The sequence below is a fragment of the Rhyacophila brunnea genome, unplaced genomic scaffold (assembly GCF_057557595.1).
Source record: "Rhyacophila brunnea isolate RB1 unplaced genomic scaffold, BYU_Rbru_1.0 scaffold_7, whole genome shotgun sequence".
In the NCBI taxonomy this organism is placed as follows: Eukaryota; Metazoa; Arthropoda; class Insecta; order Trichoptera; family Rhyacophilidae; genus Rhyacophila; species Rhyacophila brunnea.
In genome coordinates, this window is record NW_028233339.1 from 29,970,792 (window position 1) to 29,991,004 (window position 20,213).

Genomic DNA, 20,213 nt, shown 5'->3' on the forward strand with positions numbered 1-20,213 from the left:
CTAATGGCAGGTTAGTTCTGCACCTTGGGAGAACAAACAACGGATGCCCTCGATTCCTAAGGTAATTGTCATAAACACACAAGACACACGTCATTATGTGGCCCATTATCAATTCATTAGTTTGGCAATTTATGTATATTACGTAGGTACGTTTTAATAGTATATTTGAATAAATGTATTAGATCCATTGTGCAGTTTTCACGATATTGCTAATAAATGAAAACATTATTATATTTACTTAAATCTCAAAATGTCTACAGTAGATCCAAGTATTAATTTTATATTTCAAATATAATAAAACAATTTCTCGCCATAAAATGTAGAAAGTTTCAATAAGTAATATTATTATTAATATTTTTATTTAAAGCGAATATCTCGAAAATGTTTTCTCTGAGGCGAATTTTCATTTAGCACGCTCAGTCACAACTAAGTCGTAAATCTCTGCCAAATTTATTATGAAAGTTCACGAAGTCAAACAAAGCTTCAAGTGAGCGCACTTGTGTTAGCCGTATAAGATCACGAGCATGCAATACCCACCATGCCATACCTACATATTATAGATACTCCACTCAACTTCAATTCAGGGTGGATTATTCAATGAAACACAATAAATATTAAATTTCTCATTTTAATAATTATATATATAATCTTCATTGACATAATAGTTATGTTATCACTTTTATTTAGTAAATTTATATTTTTAATAATAGAGATTTTATACTATTATGTAAATTCAAATATCTGCTCTGAATATTATTCTATCAGTACTAACCGAAAGCAATGAACTTACATGGAATTAATGTAACTATTTATATTTAGTATTACCCTCCTGCACAGCTATTATTAACAGTTAGCCCTTTAGCACGTTTTCGTTATTTTTATTGGTCTAAATTCCATACACAAGCTGGTTATTTACAACAATTAATTGGTAAATTCGTAATACGTCGAAAATTTAGGGTCTTAGACATATCGGTCTGGCGGATACAGCCGTACCTAAAATGTTTGTATTGAAACGTCTAACATATCAACATAACCTACAATTTTATTAGTGATGTCTTTGCGATTGAACATGTAGTAAAACAAATATTATGTTACTACAAGTTGCTACTAGCCACTCGATGTTTGATAGTTGTCGGGAACTATAAATTAAGACGGCGGCTGTGATATAATTATTTTTCAAAATAATCGGATCTTACATCTCAATTCTCAGTCTGTAAAATTGATGTACACTATCTCGCTCTAAGAGTTAACACAGCCAAGAGAGGGGTTGTTAAAAGATAGATTTTTTTTACAGCTCAGACAGTTAATGTATTGTAATAATTAACTGCCTGAATACATTAAGTGATACACGTGACATATTATTTATCACATTTATTCCTTATTGGATGTGAAGTGATAATATGTTAGAATAATCTCGCTGGAATTAAAATCATATAGACACAATAATATTATGCTAATGCTATTATAGGATATTTCAAAATAAGGGAAAGTAGGTTACCTGTAGTAGTCTATAATATTGATCTCGTGTTCCCAAACTTTTTTCAGTCGCGACCTACTGCCACATTAAAATAATTTTAACACGTTAGAAATTATCATACGATATTATTTTATCTGTGGATTATCAGTACATTATTCACTCCGGCAATATTTAGTCTACAGCTGCTTTCTCTATAAAAAAAAATAAAACAGTTTGATATTGAAATAATACATCCGTTAAAAATAAAATTTACATAAGTAATATAAATATTTTACCCCCAAAAAAATAGCGACCTCTAGGAAACTCGTATTTATAGCATGGCCACTATTTAATGTACTAAACAATTAATTTACTTAAATATTATTTTCTGAATTAAAATTTATCTACTGAGAAAAAATATTTGCTCATATTTTATCATGTGGGTAAATAAATTGGTTTAAAAAATACCATCCCCTACAAGAATATAAATAGTATAACATTATAATAATTATTAATATTGAATGAAGTTAAAATATAAAGTTATTTTACTGTTATATGGGTATTTAACGTAGACAAAGTATTTCTTAAACGTTTTAAGACCCTGTATAATGCAGTCCAACCATGATATAGCAGCAGCAATACATGTCGTTTTGCCAAAGTGACATGACATCCATTCATTAAGCTAGACCTGAGGATACAGAGGTCACGATCTGTGACGGATGTGTCAGCCGGTCACTATGCAATGTGCACCGTTACGATTCGCAGATCGTACCGCTACGAGTTTATATTATATGAGATTGACTCGACTTGTGAATGGTTATGCTTTTGTATTATTTTTAATTGACTATCATTGTCTCTTTCTCGTTTTGATTCCATGGAATTATAATTCAATAACAATTTTAAATCAATTTTTCCGTTCTTTGTTCAAATATTTTAATTTGTGAAAAAAATATTACCACATAAAGATTCAGATTCTGCTTATATAATGCAAAATGATTTAAGGGATTTCATAAATATAGTTGAATCAAATATTATGTTTATTTATTTTTTATTCAATACTTATTAAATTTACACAAGATTTAATGTCTTGGCTTGGTAAATTATGGAAGAAAGTACTCCCCCATCAAGCAAAAATTTTATATTCAAATCCAACATAGTTGTTGTATTATTTTAGGATTGTTTATAAATAGCTGTTCAAAGTATTACCTATAATATTATTTGTTTTCATAATATTTTTTGTTTAATTGATAATAATAAAAAATATCTAAGTTGGTAAAAAAATGATGAATGACAATAAATAAGACAATTAGACAAATTAAATGAATATTTACTGATATTTTCATTTAAAAATTTATTATTACTAATATAATATGACGTACCTACTGCTTTCAATGTGCATAATTATAAATGGTTCAATTTAGGTATAGAAAATGAAATAAATTTCAATAAATAGTACATAAGTACCTACTCAAATAATATATTTTATTTTTATTATAAATGCAATCTTTGAAGCTCTATTAATTGTAATATTCGTTTGGTTAAAAATGTCAAATTTTTGCTATTTCAACTGCAAAGAATTTCTATAAATCTATTTTGAGAAGGTCAAATAATACGGTTGATTTGTATTGACATCTGAATTCTATTGCCTCGAATACTACAAAGGTTTCAATGTTCTGAATAGCTGGAGTCAATACCAAACCAGACTTGAAATAGTTCTGTTCATATTCTACAATACTGCCTACCTATTGTATGACATTTTCATTACTTATAATCTGGCTCTTTTTATATAAGCATTTACGTCAAATATGCTCTACGTTATAATATATAAAAAATTATATTAAACTAAAAATTAAATTAAAATAAGTGGATACCTACCTATTTCTGTTAAAGACTTACTTATAAACATTCAACATCAATACTAGAACTTAATATGGGCCATACACTAAGATACTATAATTATTATTATGAGAGCATGTTTAGTCGCCTCTACGAAATGTCGTGCATTTTGTTAAAAATTGAAAAAAAAATTGTTAAATTTCTTTTCTCTGATAATTTCTGTTTATTTTTTTTAAATGTCACGTTTTGAACGTCCCGAATTAATATTTTTTATGTAAGTACCTAAGTACCTACTTAATATGTTTTTAGTAAATAAAAAATAATATGATGGTTATGATAAGATTTTTCGTCCCCGCCAATCGTTGTTTATGGCAAACAAATGTAGCAAATTTTAAATAAATTTTACTGATAAAAACGTTGATATTAGAATAGCAAAATGCAAATTGAGATAACGCAGCATGTTACTTTATATGTACTGAAATGATTGAAGATGTTATTAATTAAGTTACAATTGAATACACAATAACGCAAAAACAACGTTGTATTTTAGTCGAATAACAATGTTTAAAATTTAATTACGCGAATAAAACACGAAGACGGAGATTATTCATTACATTTGCGGGCCTGACGTCATGTAATTTGAAAGAAAACACCTCACCCCACCCGCCCCCGTACTATCTGTCTGGGAAGGCCGTAATTAAAAACGGCAAAGAAAAACATTTCGCTAACCGCAATAAATGCAAAACCACACGGAAAACGCGCAGCTGGCATTAAAGTTTACCACCCAGCTCCTTGCGCTACAGCCTTAGTAACTTCCGCCTTAGCGAGGCGAATTCCATGCAATGTCTACAAAGCTACGACGCCATGCTACATCAGAAAGTACTGAGGCATTTCAGTTAAGAGGAACGAAGTCACTCGACAAATTGAGTTGTTTAAACTTAACCTGCGGAGCGCAGTACACAATAAGTCTTCGTCGTATGCGCCACAATACGGCGATGTACACAAATTACTGAGCTTTGCGCGGAGTCTAATATCGCCGTACTTCTTAAAAAATCTCATTGGCAATAACGGTTTTGCAAAATACTTCTGTAAATGGAAACATACTAATTGTATTTAGCTTATCGTCTTGAATACACATAATTATAGGATAAAAAGAACTTTTTATATACCATGTTTTTAAATTTTCTGTTGAATACATGATAGAAATACTAAATAAAATATAAAACACTGAAATGTCATTTTGACATTTCATATTGATTTCTATAGTAACGCACGTATAAATTAATAATTTAGTTGCTAGGACCCCCTTAGCAACCAATAATAGTGGATTGGATTACGGATTTCTTCCGAAATTACTTTTCACACAAAACAGAATTAACTGGAAATGAATTCAATTCTACTTAAAGAAGGCTAAAAGTATTAAAGGAACGCATTGGCATCGTATTCTGATATATTCTAAAAGTTTCAAATATCTAGCTAGTCGGGGATTCAATCGACCAATACAAATCTTGGACAAATAAGAAAAAAAAATACTGGACAAACAAGAATAAGAGCTAATAAAAACGTGGTAAAAATTATTATTAACAATATACCTCGAGAAATAAATGCATTGTTAAGTAATAATATTTATACATACTCTTCCAACTTAAATAGTCAAAAAATTAGAGGCCAAATGCTATACTTAGGTCTAATTAAATTTCTTAATGCTTAGATTTTTTAGAATTATAAAATATAAACTGACTTTATAAAATAAACAGTTTTTGAATATTCAAATGTGAGTCGATGTCAGAATTCATTATCTTTATACACGATCTGGCAGAGAAATTGTACGGTTTTTAACATGATTACATCTGAAGAACAAAATTAACATATCAACTATGGGCTGTTGTATACCGCGTTGATATCTTGTTTTAGAAAGATTTCTTTTTAATGCTGTCCATCTCTTTCCATGTAATTTTAAAGTCTTTTACTGAAATTGAAAGTCGCTTTTCCTAACAGTTTATATTCATTATTGACGATTTCTTGAGAAATAGTGGGCTTGAGGCCATGAATTGTTCAAGGCTTCAGGTAAACTCACAAGAAGCAATCATAGGCGGAGACGTCGGTCATGGTCAAATGTGGGAGACAGGGTACTTCACGGTACCAGAATATGATTTTTCGTGGGAAAAGAACCTTTTTACTCCTACCCTAAATAGCTATTATAGAAAGCAATCACGTAACTCAAGTCAACACTCATCATTATTATAGGAGTAAAATAATATACTAAAACTCACTACTATGTGGTCAAGATGCGAGATAGCTGGCTGCACTAATTTTAATAATAATTATCCATATTAGGGTGTCATTAAATTTATATAGTTATTTCAAATATTAAACCTAATCATAATTAAATATAGTAACTGGATAAGTATTAATGTATTTGTTATGAAGACATAGGTATCGGGTCTGAATTTCGGGTCCAACAAATTCAAATGTTTTTCAATATTTTGTTTGAACCAATAAATTGCATATACCTAAGAGGTTTTGCATGTGGCTAACATCTATTTCTCGTAACAAAATCTGTTAAAAAACCTCTTCGTGACACGGCTAAGAACACAATAAGAATTTAAAGATATTTTTTTTTATATATTTTATAAATTTAATAAATGACTACACATTATTAAAAATACTTTCATCTTGGTTTAGAATTTATTTATAAATGGTTTTTACACGCAAATGTCTAAAACTTGAATTTTATTTCACATAATAATATTTCATAAATGAATTACATTTTTAAGTTGCGTGAAGAGTTTTTTTTATACAATGTAATATAATTTCATATCCTCATTTTTTTATGTAAGAAAAGCAATTTTCACAAAAAACGAACGATGTTTTTTCACATCATTCTTTGAAAAAAGTTAAACGTGGCAGCAAACAATATGACAGTGTAAAAAATCAGACGAATGAAGTGAAAACTGGCAGACTCCAGTTCTTACAACGGCTGAATGAACAAGACGAGAAACTTTTTTTCTCCTTTTGTTACTGTCAGTGGGTAGCGGTATTCACTGGTCGAAAGAATTCTGGTTTCATGAAATGGAGTGAGGATATAGCATAGCAGACGTTACTCTGAAAAAAATTTAAGTGCTTAAATTTTACGCCAGCTATAATTATATATATACATTCTTATTTGCCTGTATTTTATGAGAGAGAAATATTATTATCCTCAGCTTACTGTAGCATTTACTTAAAATAAATTTAAATTATGTGATAGCTGATTACCACCAACTCCAAATTTCACGAGTTCTCAAACTATAGAATCGAACATTATTACTAAGTTACTAAATAATAAACTAGAAAAAATATTGTCTTCAATGTACTTATGTATATTGTGATAGTACGAGTATTAAACTGTGAAACTAAGTTTACTCAACGACTCGAATTTTGACACAGTATTATAAAATATGATCACCATAGTATACATGTATTTTGTGGAAGACGTACGAGTATGTTTTGGATGTACTTGGCTATAGTACAAATAATTATATAATAGCTGAGTACATTTTTTCATATAAATCATTTTATATTTTTACGAGTTCCTGCGTTTATGTGTAATAATAAAATGTATGGTATTATAATATAAAATTTATTATTTATTATGTGATATTCACCAAAAATAACATATGTTTTTTTACGTCGTGAGTTTTAGCAACTGTTTGTACCAAAACCAGTTTGTGTTAATAATTATAATGTTATAATTATTATTGCAAATACTTTGTAATCCAAAAGTAGGGTTTTATAGGGCTAAATGGAAGCCAAATAATTTGGCTGACTGTGGATTTAAGTACTTCAACAAAATCAATAAACTATTCATAGTTAAGTATGGCTGATATTCCAAACTTCGATAAAAAAATAGATAATTTTACAAACGTATAAAGTAAATTACGCAATGAGAAAAATCTTTGCAAACATCTCAAATAAATTTACTAGTTATCAATGCCGTAAATGTTAGTATTATATTAGTCAATATAGCCGTTTTTTGTTTGTAAAAATCTGTCAAATAATTAGCTAAAATTATTATGTGTATGAGAGAAATAAATCATTCATTATAAGCAATATAAAACTACTTAATGTTATGTTATTACAAGTGACTTTCGCGGATATTTGTTTGTTTTTTTTTATTGCCATTTTAAACTTGATGCAGAGTTTATTCTCAATAAATAGAGTGGTAATGTTTACTTTTGAGTTATGTATTCAACTACTGCACTAAATATACTTGCCTAAAATGTTAAAAGTAGTTATATTATTAACTAAAATATATTAACATCAATAGCGTTCACTATAATGATTCCAAAATATCGAGTAATGAAAAAAAAAAAAACTACAAAAGATATAATAAATGTAATAGCAAGTTATTTAAAAGTAATCTTGCCAAACACGCGATTTTGTCTTCAGTGAATCTATATTCAATCCCAAAAAATCTTTTTCCTTACTACTTACCGTTATAAATTTCTCACTACAAAATAAAGATAGGCCATAAATCTTTCATAGTGGACTTGTGTGAACAGATTATACGCTGAACCCAGTAAGCTTTGCTTGTTATATTACTCAACAGTAACATACATAACGTTACTTACCTACATATTATTATGTAGTATGTTAAAAATTCTATACTTGTATGTTACACATACCTATATTAAACAATATATTCTATCTAATGGCTACTTTTAAATTGTACATATCTGTCTTACCCAAATCGTTTCGAGATCTAAAAATAACGGCATACTACATAACAGTAATTAATTACGACAAATTTAACTAGTATGATTAATATACAAAAACTGATAGCCAATATTATTAGCGTAATTTGATACACATTCCATATAATTGAATTCCTCTTAGTTAAGTAGGATCCCCGTAGTTTAATTGTAAAATCAAATTACCACAAATCCTGTGATTACAGGTTCAAGTCCTGTCGGGTGTTTTTAATATATTTTTTTTTCAAAAATGATTTTTTCTAGATGTTATATAATAATATACATGAAATATTTTCAAATTATGTATGTTCATACTTATTAGTTTAAAATTGAAATAATATGGTACTAAGTCGTTTTATTTTATTTATAGCAGACATCATATTATTATTATGATTTAAATTTTAACAATGGATATGGTTTAAAAAAATGAATTGAACGATTTACATCATGTCTTACATGATCATATTTTATCGTAGGAATATTTTTTTGAAGATTTATTTTATTCAAGTATTCCAAATATTTCATAAAGCTTGGTGTCAAAGAAATCTTTTACATAAGACTACGAGTTTTTTAACAATATTTTTGGAATTTATCGTAAAAAAGACACATCTGCGCCTCAAATAAAGTTTTCACACACATATTATATACACATACATACAGGCAATACTATTGTAATAACATCACCACTATAATATTATAGACACCATGAGTTTTGCTATTTTTTGTATATCAGTGCTGAAAGATTTAAATAAAATATTATCAATTTATTTTATAAAAAATCTGGTGCGTTTTTTAATCGTATCTTATATGCATTGTAAAGTTTAGTGTTTCTCTTTTGATAATACTTTAATATCGCCCATTTTCAGATTGCTTCCAATAAAAATCAGAGATTCAAGTAGGTGATAAAGGGTGTGGAGTATTCAATACTATAAACTTTATACGATTAAAAATGACAAAATACTATATAAACATTGAAGAATGTGTAACAATCATTATGATATAACGTTGAAAATCCTAAAGAAGAAGTGTTGTATAATTTAAATGCATATTTGCATTATACTTCTAGCACACGTTTTTGTGGGAGCGATATAGAGAAGGGCTTGTCTACATTTTTTTCTTCGGGATTGCCATAATCCTTTTTCGAGTGTACCGACACCTATGCAGATTTTATGGCACATGTATACTGAAATAAATTCACCCGAGAGATAAATTTTAAAATTGTTTCGTTCTGTTTGTCAAACAATTAATACATACCATATTAGTAGTTTACATCCATTACTGATGCTAAAAAAAATCTTTTGAATACTTTTTAATGCTTAGCGCCGCACTCTCTAGTTTTTTCCCACATTGTCTGATGACATTTAAGAATAATAGTTCCAATGTTTAATTTCTTTATTATCAATTGTATAGTATTATATTGTATTCACAATAATATATCGTATAACAGTAATATTATATTTTTTTCACTTCGTGTCGGTTGCTAACGATATTGTATACCGTTGTTGATTGGTTGCTATAGTTTCCTGCTCTCCTATGTTTTACTTGTCGCCGGTGTTGCCATCCTTCTGCCACAATATTAAAAAAACTGGTAGAATTTGGCAAAGTCTAAAGGACAAACACAATTCAGTATATGTAGGCAATTCAAGAATTCTGTAGATATTCTACAATGCCTAGTATATTACGTTCATACATGCTAAAAGAAGATAATATTATATTAAGCTTATAAATTATTTTAAATAAATTAATTACTTATACCAAATTTATTTGTAAAGAATTTAAATATTTTTTTAATTTACACGTGGAACAATTTTATCATGATGAAAAACACTAATTTTTAGATTTCACATCAAATAATTTGATGATCGTCATTGATGGCAAGTTTGAAGTTCGATATATGAGTACCTTGGTATCAAAGTGGGACATAAGCCATTTACAAAATTTTACAGGAGACTGACAAACATGTATGAAAAGTGACCGTTTTTCATATAACATACCAACTTTAAACTCAAAAATCTCTATGAAAACTACCGTTTTTGATACTTTTAGTGGATTTTTTGAAAAGAGCATCACTTGCACTACCATAATCAATTAAAACATGAATTTAGTGGGAGGTGGCGTATGTCCCACTTTGATACCAAGGTACTCATATGTGGAAAGAAAATTATTTGTTGGCTTTGCCTAAGTGTATAACTAATCCATTAATAGGTGATTCTATCTGAGAGGATACTAGGTATGTTAAGTAATACTGCTAATGGTAACGAATTATGACTAACTACGTTAAAAGATGAAGAGCTAATCTTCATAACTTACACATTTAAACCTATCACGTTGTTTCCAATAATTATATACTTATATAGATTAATAAGGTTTAATATATTTTCCTAACTGTTTATACTGAACTACTTTGATCTTATATTAAATGAAAAATTAACGCGTTATTTTATTTATGTTAATTTTTGCCTGTTGTCATTTCTTAAAATGAAGATTATTCCTTTTGTAGTATCTTCGAAAGCGACTTTATATTTTGACTTAAGCGTCAAGTGTTCAAAAATTTTATTTAGCACAACATGACATAAAAATGTGCAATTTGGGCATAACTTGGAAAGACCAATAGGAAACTAACGGATAAGAAAGCATACAAAAGTACCCGAAATGATATAAGTTGCTAAGTAGATGAACATATTGCTCGGTGAGTGAACAACCGCTGGACAAATGCCGTTTACAGTGGAACTCAAGGGGAACTAAAAGACTACAGGAATTCTTTAAATATTTGATAGACGAACTCATAAATTTTGTTAAATGTACGTGGCAAAAAATAATTAAGGATCTAAAAGAGTGAAAGACGATAGGGTAGGCTTTCATCCAGCGGTGGATTGACCCGGTTGATTGATGATGGTGTACCTAAATAATATTATGACAGAAATAACAGTTTGACGTTATTTTTACTAGCGTGACTGTAACAGCGATCAAATAATTAAAAAGGCAATTTATAATAATGGAAATCTGGTACGTTAGATTGATTATTGATTTCAATTTAATTTATTATTTTTATGATAATTTAATTTGATCCGTTCCTGTTTTAAAAGAGCTGTCTAAATTTCTGCACCGAAAAAATAAATGAACCGAATATTATTAATATAAACTTTTGTTGACAGTTATTAGTTTAACATAAATATTACTGAAGGAAATATTCCAAGTGGGAAAACAAACAAACGTTTAACAATGGGAAATATTGAACGGTTTTGATTTATTAAATTTGTTTTCCACGGCACTCACAGTATACATGTTGTGTATCTATATGAACAGTGCAAATCTGTGAAATACAAGTCCTGTTGACAACATTCTGAATCAAATTTTACATCCTCACAAATCTCCGAGACGTATTCGATTCTTTTCCTCATCGTTCTATCGTAAATCTGTAGTGAGGTTATTTATTTTCTTGACAACGGAGTGGACGAAATATAAACATCATTTTACATATATTTTTTTATATTTCGATCAAATTTTGAAAGTAACCAGTGACGATAACTTAAAACATGTTAAATAATAATTGACAGCATGCAATATTGAATTATTAATAAAATTGTTAATATTATTGGTTATTAAAATCTTTATCGGAAAATATCAATTGATTTTTGAAAATACCAGTTTAGTGTGACGAATTTTACTTGAACCTGACAAAATTTGAACGACCTATTTATCCCCGTAGGGTGACTTTTTGTAGTGCAATTTAGGTCGGTGAGATAATTGGGTCATTTTTCTTCAGATATGACAGTGAAAATGATGCTGCAAATTTGTTGTATGAAACTAATGAATATGGTTGATGTAAATCTTATATGAAATATTTCCTGTGGGAATAATAATATAAAGGACATCAATTGGCCACCTCGTACACCTGGCAAACCGAAGCTTATTTTCTTTGTGGCTACTTAAATGAATGAGTTATAGCACACATTTTGAAACCAGTTAAACACCAATAACAAAAACAGGAAATATGCTATTTTTTTGTTAATATATTTGAAAGATACGTATTTTTGCCGCAACTTGAGATGACTATTTTTGACCAATTTTATTAACTACTAACTACCAAGATATTAATAACTGATTCATAAAAAAATAATTTATAACATAATTTTATTAATCAAAAACAAAGTTGGTACAGTAAATAAAATATAACCTATATATCCAAAACATTTTATACAACAATGGCATTTTACGTGAAATTTTTTTGGTATCTTCACATTTAACGAAATAAACAAGTTTTCAATTTTTTTTGGTTTATTGAAAAACTGGATACACCTACATAACAAAGTATTCAAAATAAAACCCTATAAGTGTCATGGAAAATGCTTTTAGTCTGATTAACCAATACACGAAAACGAATATTCCGTCATAATAAAGTAATATTAACCATAGCATGCAACCATAAGATAAATTAATAATATTACTTCGCTAATTTCAAGTGATTTGTGGGAATCTGAGTCCATTAGTAATTATTTATGAAGGAGTATATAATAGCTTCGAAGCTATTGGGTACGGTCGAAGCCATTTTCTAGACATTTATACGAGAGGATAATATTTCCTTTTGTGAGTTTGGGTTTGTGGAAAATGTTTAAATACGCACATTATATAAACAATTCTATGTAATCGTTTGATTTTTTTTTTAATAATTATAAATAACGAAATACCTTAGTACTGACTTTTTACACCAGCACATCATAAATAAAATATACTTAGAATAAAAAATACGTGAAAAACATAGACACTTCATAAAATTATCTATGACTCACCCAGCGGACAATATTCACGTGAATATATATATATTTCACCGATACCCTATTATATTACATGTTAAAAGATGTTATCCTAACCAAACTGCTATAAAATACGTGAAAAAACCTTCGCAATACATTAGGTATGAATACGATGCAATCTTTACCGAGCTTAACAATTTGCTTGTACTATAAATATGCTATTATATTCTAGTTAAAGGTTTATTTAGTATAAAAAAGGTCTTTATACTATATGAAAAAGCAATATTATATATAATAATAATTTAAACGTAACTATTATATCTTTCTTGTGACATTTAATAATTAAGCGTCATTTTAATACTATGTTTAAGCTATTACAATAAATAAATCTGTAATGTATGTCTGATTGATAGTAACCACAAAATAATAACTTAGTATTTATATCTCTAGAGAAATTTTCTTTTTCGTATCTTTCCACAGTTTTATTAAATACCAATACCGGCTTTACATTACGCAATTATCAATTAAATGGTGGTAAATAGTTTAATAACACATAATGTATATAGCACAATAATAATTATACGTCAACACAAATTGAATCAATCACACAGATATAATATTTTTCCTATCCACAAAAAATAATTCAAATATAAAAACTTAAATGAGACCAAATTATTTTTCATCAAAGTTATAATACTCGTACTTACACAAATAAATGTTTTAGTATTAATAAATTACATACAATTCATGTATTACACTGAAACAGTAAGTAACTTTCAACTTTATCATTACTAGTCAGTGTCATTATTACAACGTTTTTCTTAGCTCGTATTCTTATTTGTCCGGTAGTTCTTTATCCTGTAAAAATCTTGCAATCGATTTTTAACTAACTTCCCGACTAGCTAGACATTTTAAACTTTTAGAATATATCAGAACACGATGCCAATGCATTTTTTTAACCATCCTTACTTTTAACCATCTTTAGGTAGAATTGAATTCATTTTCAGTTAATTCTGTTTTGTATGAAAAGTTATTTCGGAAGAAATCCGTAATCCAATCCACTATTATTGGTTGCTAGGTGTCTGGGGTCCTAGGAACTAAATTATTAATATATACGTGTGTTACTATGGAAATCAATATGAAATGTCAAAATGACATATCAGTATTATTTCTATCAAGCACAATTTTTTTTGATCGTTTAAGCTAGTCAAGTCAAGTTTATACGATTCAACAGAAAATTTAAAAACGTTGTATGTAAAAAGTTCTTTTTATCTTGTAATTATCGTTAATAATAATACTGGTTTTCTTCATTTTGTTTCAGGTGAGGTGGAGCGGTTGCTTCGAGAGTTTCGCCAGAATCAGGAGCTGGTGCGCAACATTGGGGCGCATTACTACCAGATCATATACCCCGTGCAACTGCGACACCACGAAAAGATGGGCATCTCCACAAGAGAAGTCGGTGCACAGAAGGTAAAAATATTAACTAGACTGTGTTAAAAAATAATACATAACTACTAAATATCATTGCCTGTTATATTTAAAAAAAAAATAGGTACCTTCAATTTTTTTATTTACCACTCTAATACCGATATTGTCCTCACACTTATTGACGAAAAGTTTTAAAATTATATATTTATTTAATTTTGTTGACACTAATACTATAATTTAAACTATTCTGATGTGAATTTATTATCTCCGATAATCGTAATATGTGATTTTATTAATCCGTATACAATATACCCGAACAAATCAAATATGCTGCCTGACAATTAATTATTAAACATAATTGAAAATTATGAAAATCAAAATTTTCTATGCGTAATAATTAATAAACAATAAAATAATTGACGTGCTTAATAAAATATTTTATTATGAATATTATTTAAAGTATGTGTTAACGTGATTTATTACTTACTATTTCCAAATTTTTATTATATTATCACTAAAAACCTCCGAGATTCTACCCTAAAAAAGTTGTAATTAGTAATTAAAAGTGTTTTAAATGCAATGTGTATTTAATTTTATTGACACTAATAGTAATCAAAACTATTCTTACGCGAAATTAAAACGTTTAGTAGGTATCTATAATAATCTAAAATGTTGTTTTTATCAAGGCTACACCTCAGTTGAGGCATGGTCTAAAAAGATCGTGGCCAGGAGATGCGCGGATTGTGCAAATGCCGCGTGCCGAACGAAATATAATTTGTCATTTAAATCCAACATGCGTCCCTTAAATGTATTGTTTATTGTTCTATTAGTAACAATAATAATATATTCATTGACATGTTTTCTTTTTCAAGTAAATGGATTACGTTTTTTAGTCAACTTTACACGATTTAAGAATTAATACCTCCATCGCTATCACGAGATAAATTGACGTGTTCACAGCTCGCGTTCGCTCCCCGATTGCCAGCGAGTCCAAAATTTCTTCGCACCTATAGTTGAAAATTATTTGCCGTTTCACTGAAGTACCGTCTTAACCCACACAATATCTCCGAATGGAAAAAGCAATAAAATAATTAATGCACGTTGTAAAAATTTTCATTATGAATATCTAAAATGTGTTCAATATAATTCTTTATGTATAACCTTATATTTTTTTTGCATTTGAAGATATCGTAAAGTTAAAACCAGTCTTGAAGCAGTAACAAAATACTTTTGTATTTTTTTTTATATCAAATACCTTGACAGGGACAAGTAATAAATTCTGAATTTAAAATAAATGTCACAACTATCATAAAACATAGTCGATATCGATGCGATGAAGAATTAAAACTACATCACTAGTGGGAATTACGTGTCAATTATGTGTTAATTATTATTTATATTATAATGTATTAATATATTAAATGATCAAATGTACATCTCAGCAAAAAACACTTTTAAATTCTTAGTCCCAAATCTAAAATAAGTTTTTTTTATAACTAACTTATTTTTATTTTTTTATAAGGTTTTTATTTACAATTTGAAATACTGAAACACTGAAATAATAATATTTTTTAAGAATATAAAGAAACAAAAGTCGTTTGGCTGCTAATAATAAAACACGTTTGTGAAATTTATTGAAGTCTACTTTTACAGAAGGCCTCAAAGTAGAATACCCGAGCACTTTGTACGACTACAGCCGGAGAAAAAGCCGCAAAATTTTATGCGAAAAGCAATGGGAGAGAGCGGGCTTTCTGAATACAAGTTTATCCATAAAACAATCACGGGGCGAATTTCATAAGGACGTTTATTGTTCTCAGTTCATATATTCGTATTGCGGCTGCCGCAAAGGTATTATCCGTGAGTGTGCGGTATTGCGGACCACCCCGTTTAACTTACCGCACCGCTATGTAAACTGTAATAATACTATATTATTCCGATCTAATATTATAACCAGAGATATAATCTCTAATACCTTGTATACATTATATATCGAATGAATGATTATTATCAATGATGGAGCTATTTGAATAGAGCACTTTCCATGATGCGCTGCTTAACCTTTTGAAGTACTGACATGGATGGCCGCGCGGCTTAAATGTTGGCCTATAGCGTAGGTCTGACAAGTACACAATATTGTTTTTCAATTTGTGTATGAGTCAGAGTATGGACCTAATAGGTTGTGCAAGTGGCTGACATCCATTTCTCGTAAAAACGAAAATCTGTTAATACAAACTTCCACGTTTTTTTTCTTTTTTTTTGTTAACTGTCAATTCATGGTGGAACTGCATTGTATTGTTGTTTTAATTTAATAAAACGCATTTTTTTGTAGTACTTATTCCACTTTTAATCAATAGATTAGGACCGGTTTCGTCTTTGGGAAGGAATTATTGGACGTATAATTTATGTACCTATTGTTATATTATTCCTGTCGCTTTGGATTTTGTTTGATAAATATATATTTTTTTAAATGTATTCAACTTAAAATGTCCTTCTGAGACGGACAAAACCGGTCCTAATCTATTGATTAAAAGTGGAATAAGTACTAAAAAAAATGCGTTTTATTAAATTAAAACAACAATACAAACTTCCACTCTGTGGAGTCCCATATGATCTTATTAGGATCGGACATGGTCGGATATATAGTATTAAATTATGGATTGGATACTATATGCAAGACCAATAACTATATAGAAACTCTCAATAATTGAGAGTTAAGAAGGTAGTTGTATATTTTAAAATGCAATGCGGTAACCTAACGAAGACAATGAAGATTTTTCATTGTATATTTTATTCAAATCACCATTGTTACCACTTATTTCAATATAAAACATCATCATTTTATTCAATCAACAGTTTTCCATATTAACTCTAAGTTTGAGCAATAGCTAGGCACTTGAATCAAAATTTACAGTTTTGTGTCACAGCCTGACAATTTATTTATAGCTACTTTTGCAAACACTATCGCATTTCTCAAAATTTACATGGCTAGTATGTAATATTATACTTCAGTACATTTATATTTTTGTGGATAGGTACATAGGTTAAAAGAAAAACTTACTGAAATGACTTAAAGGACACTATTCAGCCACGTCAAATGGTATCTTCAAAAATGACTTCCTACTATGCTTTAAACGTAGAGTGTGCAATTAATGACGTGTCTATTTTATGAAATTTAACAGAAATTTAAAAAAAAACTACGAGTAGTACAACATTTCATGGAGAAGTAATTTAGTGATAATATGGAAAGACTATGTGAAAAACCAATAAATAATGAAGACACAAATAGGAATTCGAAGTGATTGAGGATGCGAACTAATGGATGAAATAACTATAGGCTTAGTAAGCGAACAACTACTGGATAAATGCAATAATCAGATGTAGCCAAGGGGAACTGAACGACTACACGACGTAGTTGTTCAATCCTAGCTTATGATCATGATAATATATACTTGTTTATTCGTTACTTAATTTGTGTGTCTTCTATACTCTAGCAGGATATGCGTTTGGTTCGTTATAGCCATTAAATAATTACAATTGGTTCATTTAACGATGAGTAGAATACATTTATATGAGTTCGGAGAAATCCAAACTACTGAGTATGTTATTGAAACTAGCGTACTGTATGTATATCGTAAGAGACTTTTGTGATACACTAAACACGTGACAATTAGCATCTCTAGTGAAAACTATGTATGTATTAGATAAAAATATTGATTCCCATTCAAAAATTACACAGTTTTAGCTGTTTTAACAGCAAACAATAAAAATCTCACTCTGATCTGTCTATTATTAGATTGAAGACCACAAGCAAATATCATTCTATGTCACATCTGTATCATTCTGAGTAAATCGATTTTTAAAGTCTCAAACGCAAAATAATTGTTATAAGTAATCTTTCACTATAATTTTTAAACGATGTTTATAATAATTATTTAACATAAAAATATGATTAATAAACACTACCATTTATTTGAAAATTTTACTCAATTGACGAAAGTACAATACATATTACCCAGTATTCATGCACATATGATGATCTTTCCCTGACCACCTTTTATTAGAAACAAGTTTTTATAGGACACAGATTTATTTTTCCGAAAATGTGTTTCCACAGAAAAATACGTTAAAAATCCTCCACAAGATGGCATTAACAGTTCATTTTATGCAAAAAATGGACTTAATGATATTTGCTTGTGAAAATATTGGGAATTTTTGTGGCGTCCCAGGAAACCACCTTTGCGATGCGCACTTTGGTATTATCTGCAGTATACAATTAATTATTATAAATTAATTTATTGAAAATCAATTTATTACGTCACATCCCTTGTTAATAACTTGATGGATGCCATATAACGTTATATGTCTCTTATCCTTTGAGCTAGCCAGGGGAAAAAACAATGCTTATCATCATTATGAAACTATAATAATAATACTAGCGGAAAAAAACATCGCAGATAACCATTAATCATTCAACGTCGATAAGCCACTGTGAGCATTTCAACCGAGACCGCTATATTGTTTTGCGAGCCATCACGATTCTTAACAATGACGCCCTTTTTCCCCCCGCAGAAAATATCATTTTTCGGTCTATTTTTGTTTTCTTTTTGCTTTATTATATTATTTCAAAATTATTATGGACGAGAAAAATAGCCTTTAATTACTTTTATTTTGTTAACTGCCAATTCATGGTGGAACTGCATTGTATTATTGTTTAATTTAATAAAACGCATTTTATTTTTTACTACTTATTCCACTTTAAATCAATAAATTAGGACCGGTTTCGTCCGCCTCAGAGGGATATACATTAAAAAAAATATCTAATAAAATCCAAGGTGACGGAAATAATGTAACAATAGGTACATAAATTATCCGTCCAATAATTCCATCCCTATAACAAATTGATTTTAAATTAATTTAAATTAATAAATTAATTTTCATACTACATCAGGGGCACTAAAAAATTATTTTAAAATATTAACAAAATACATAATATGAAACAATCAACCCTTACAATAACATTAATATCAACAAATATTTATGAATAGTCGAAATTTACGATACAAAATATATAAAAATAAGATAATCAATATTATCAATTGAATTAAGATCGAATACAAAAACAAATACAACCAAAATATGAGTCAAAATTAAATAAAAATTAAAATAATAAATAATGCACAATATATAAAGTTATGTTATAACAATCCTAAATATTAAATAGGGTATAATAATGGAGAAGACACAAAATATAATTAATTATTTAACAAATTAAAATTGGGCAACAATTTATATTTATTAATCTCTAGGATTTTTTGTTTATCCAATTTTATAGATTTTTCATTCAAATGCAGGATTTTAAAAATTTAATGCTATTAAACGAGTGATTATTTAAATATAAATGATTTCCAAAAACTGAAGATTCATTACCATTTTTGATTATATACAAAACATCGTTATTATTTATTTTCAATTTTACAAAATTCTTTGTGCTCTGAATAGATCTAAATAAATTATTTACATAGTCGAAATTAGTGAGTAGCTAAGCTAAGTACTTATCTGCATATCTAAACAATCCATAAATATTCTAGGATAAATATTGCCATTTTAACAAAAAATATATTTTTTACACTAGATTAGGGATGCTCAACCCAAATCATTTGATGCGCCAAAAAAAATGCTGAGTTTAGGTTGGCCTCATATATAAAAAAAATAAAACAAAGAACTTATTCAAAATATTTTATTACCTTATAATAATTATGTGACACTTGTTTTTGTATATTGTTTGATATCTTTTTCATATCGATTGGTAATTTAGCCGACGCGCATCGCAGTTAATTGGTCATGTTTTCATCGAGTAACCTGCTGCGACACTTCGTTTTTACTGCATTGAATTTCAAAGAGAACGATTTGCAGCGATATGTAATCCCAAATATGCTGCTGTAATGCACATTGCCAGTCGATTTAATTTTAGAAATTTATCTTCGAGGATTTATATTTCTGATAAAA

At 28.6% G+C, this 20,213-nt stretch overlaps 1 protein-coding gene across 1 annotated transcript in view; it reads left to right on the forward strand.

Moving 5' to 3' along the window:
- The window catches only part of mmd (disintegrin and metalloproteinase domain-containing protein mind-meld), a 572,581-nt gene that overhangs the window by 316,821 nt on the left and 235,547 nt on the right, over positions 1–20,213 (forward strand). The window contains exon 3 of the mRNA XM_085957408.1: positions 14,101–14,249. Within this exon, the coding sequence (XP_085813534.1) occupies positions 14,101–14,249 (149 nt within the window). The remainder of the gene's footprint in view (positions 1–14,100; positions 14,250–20,213) is intronic.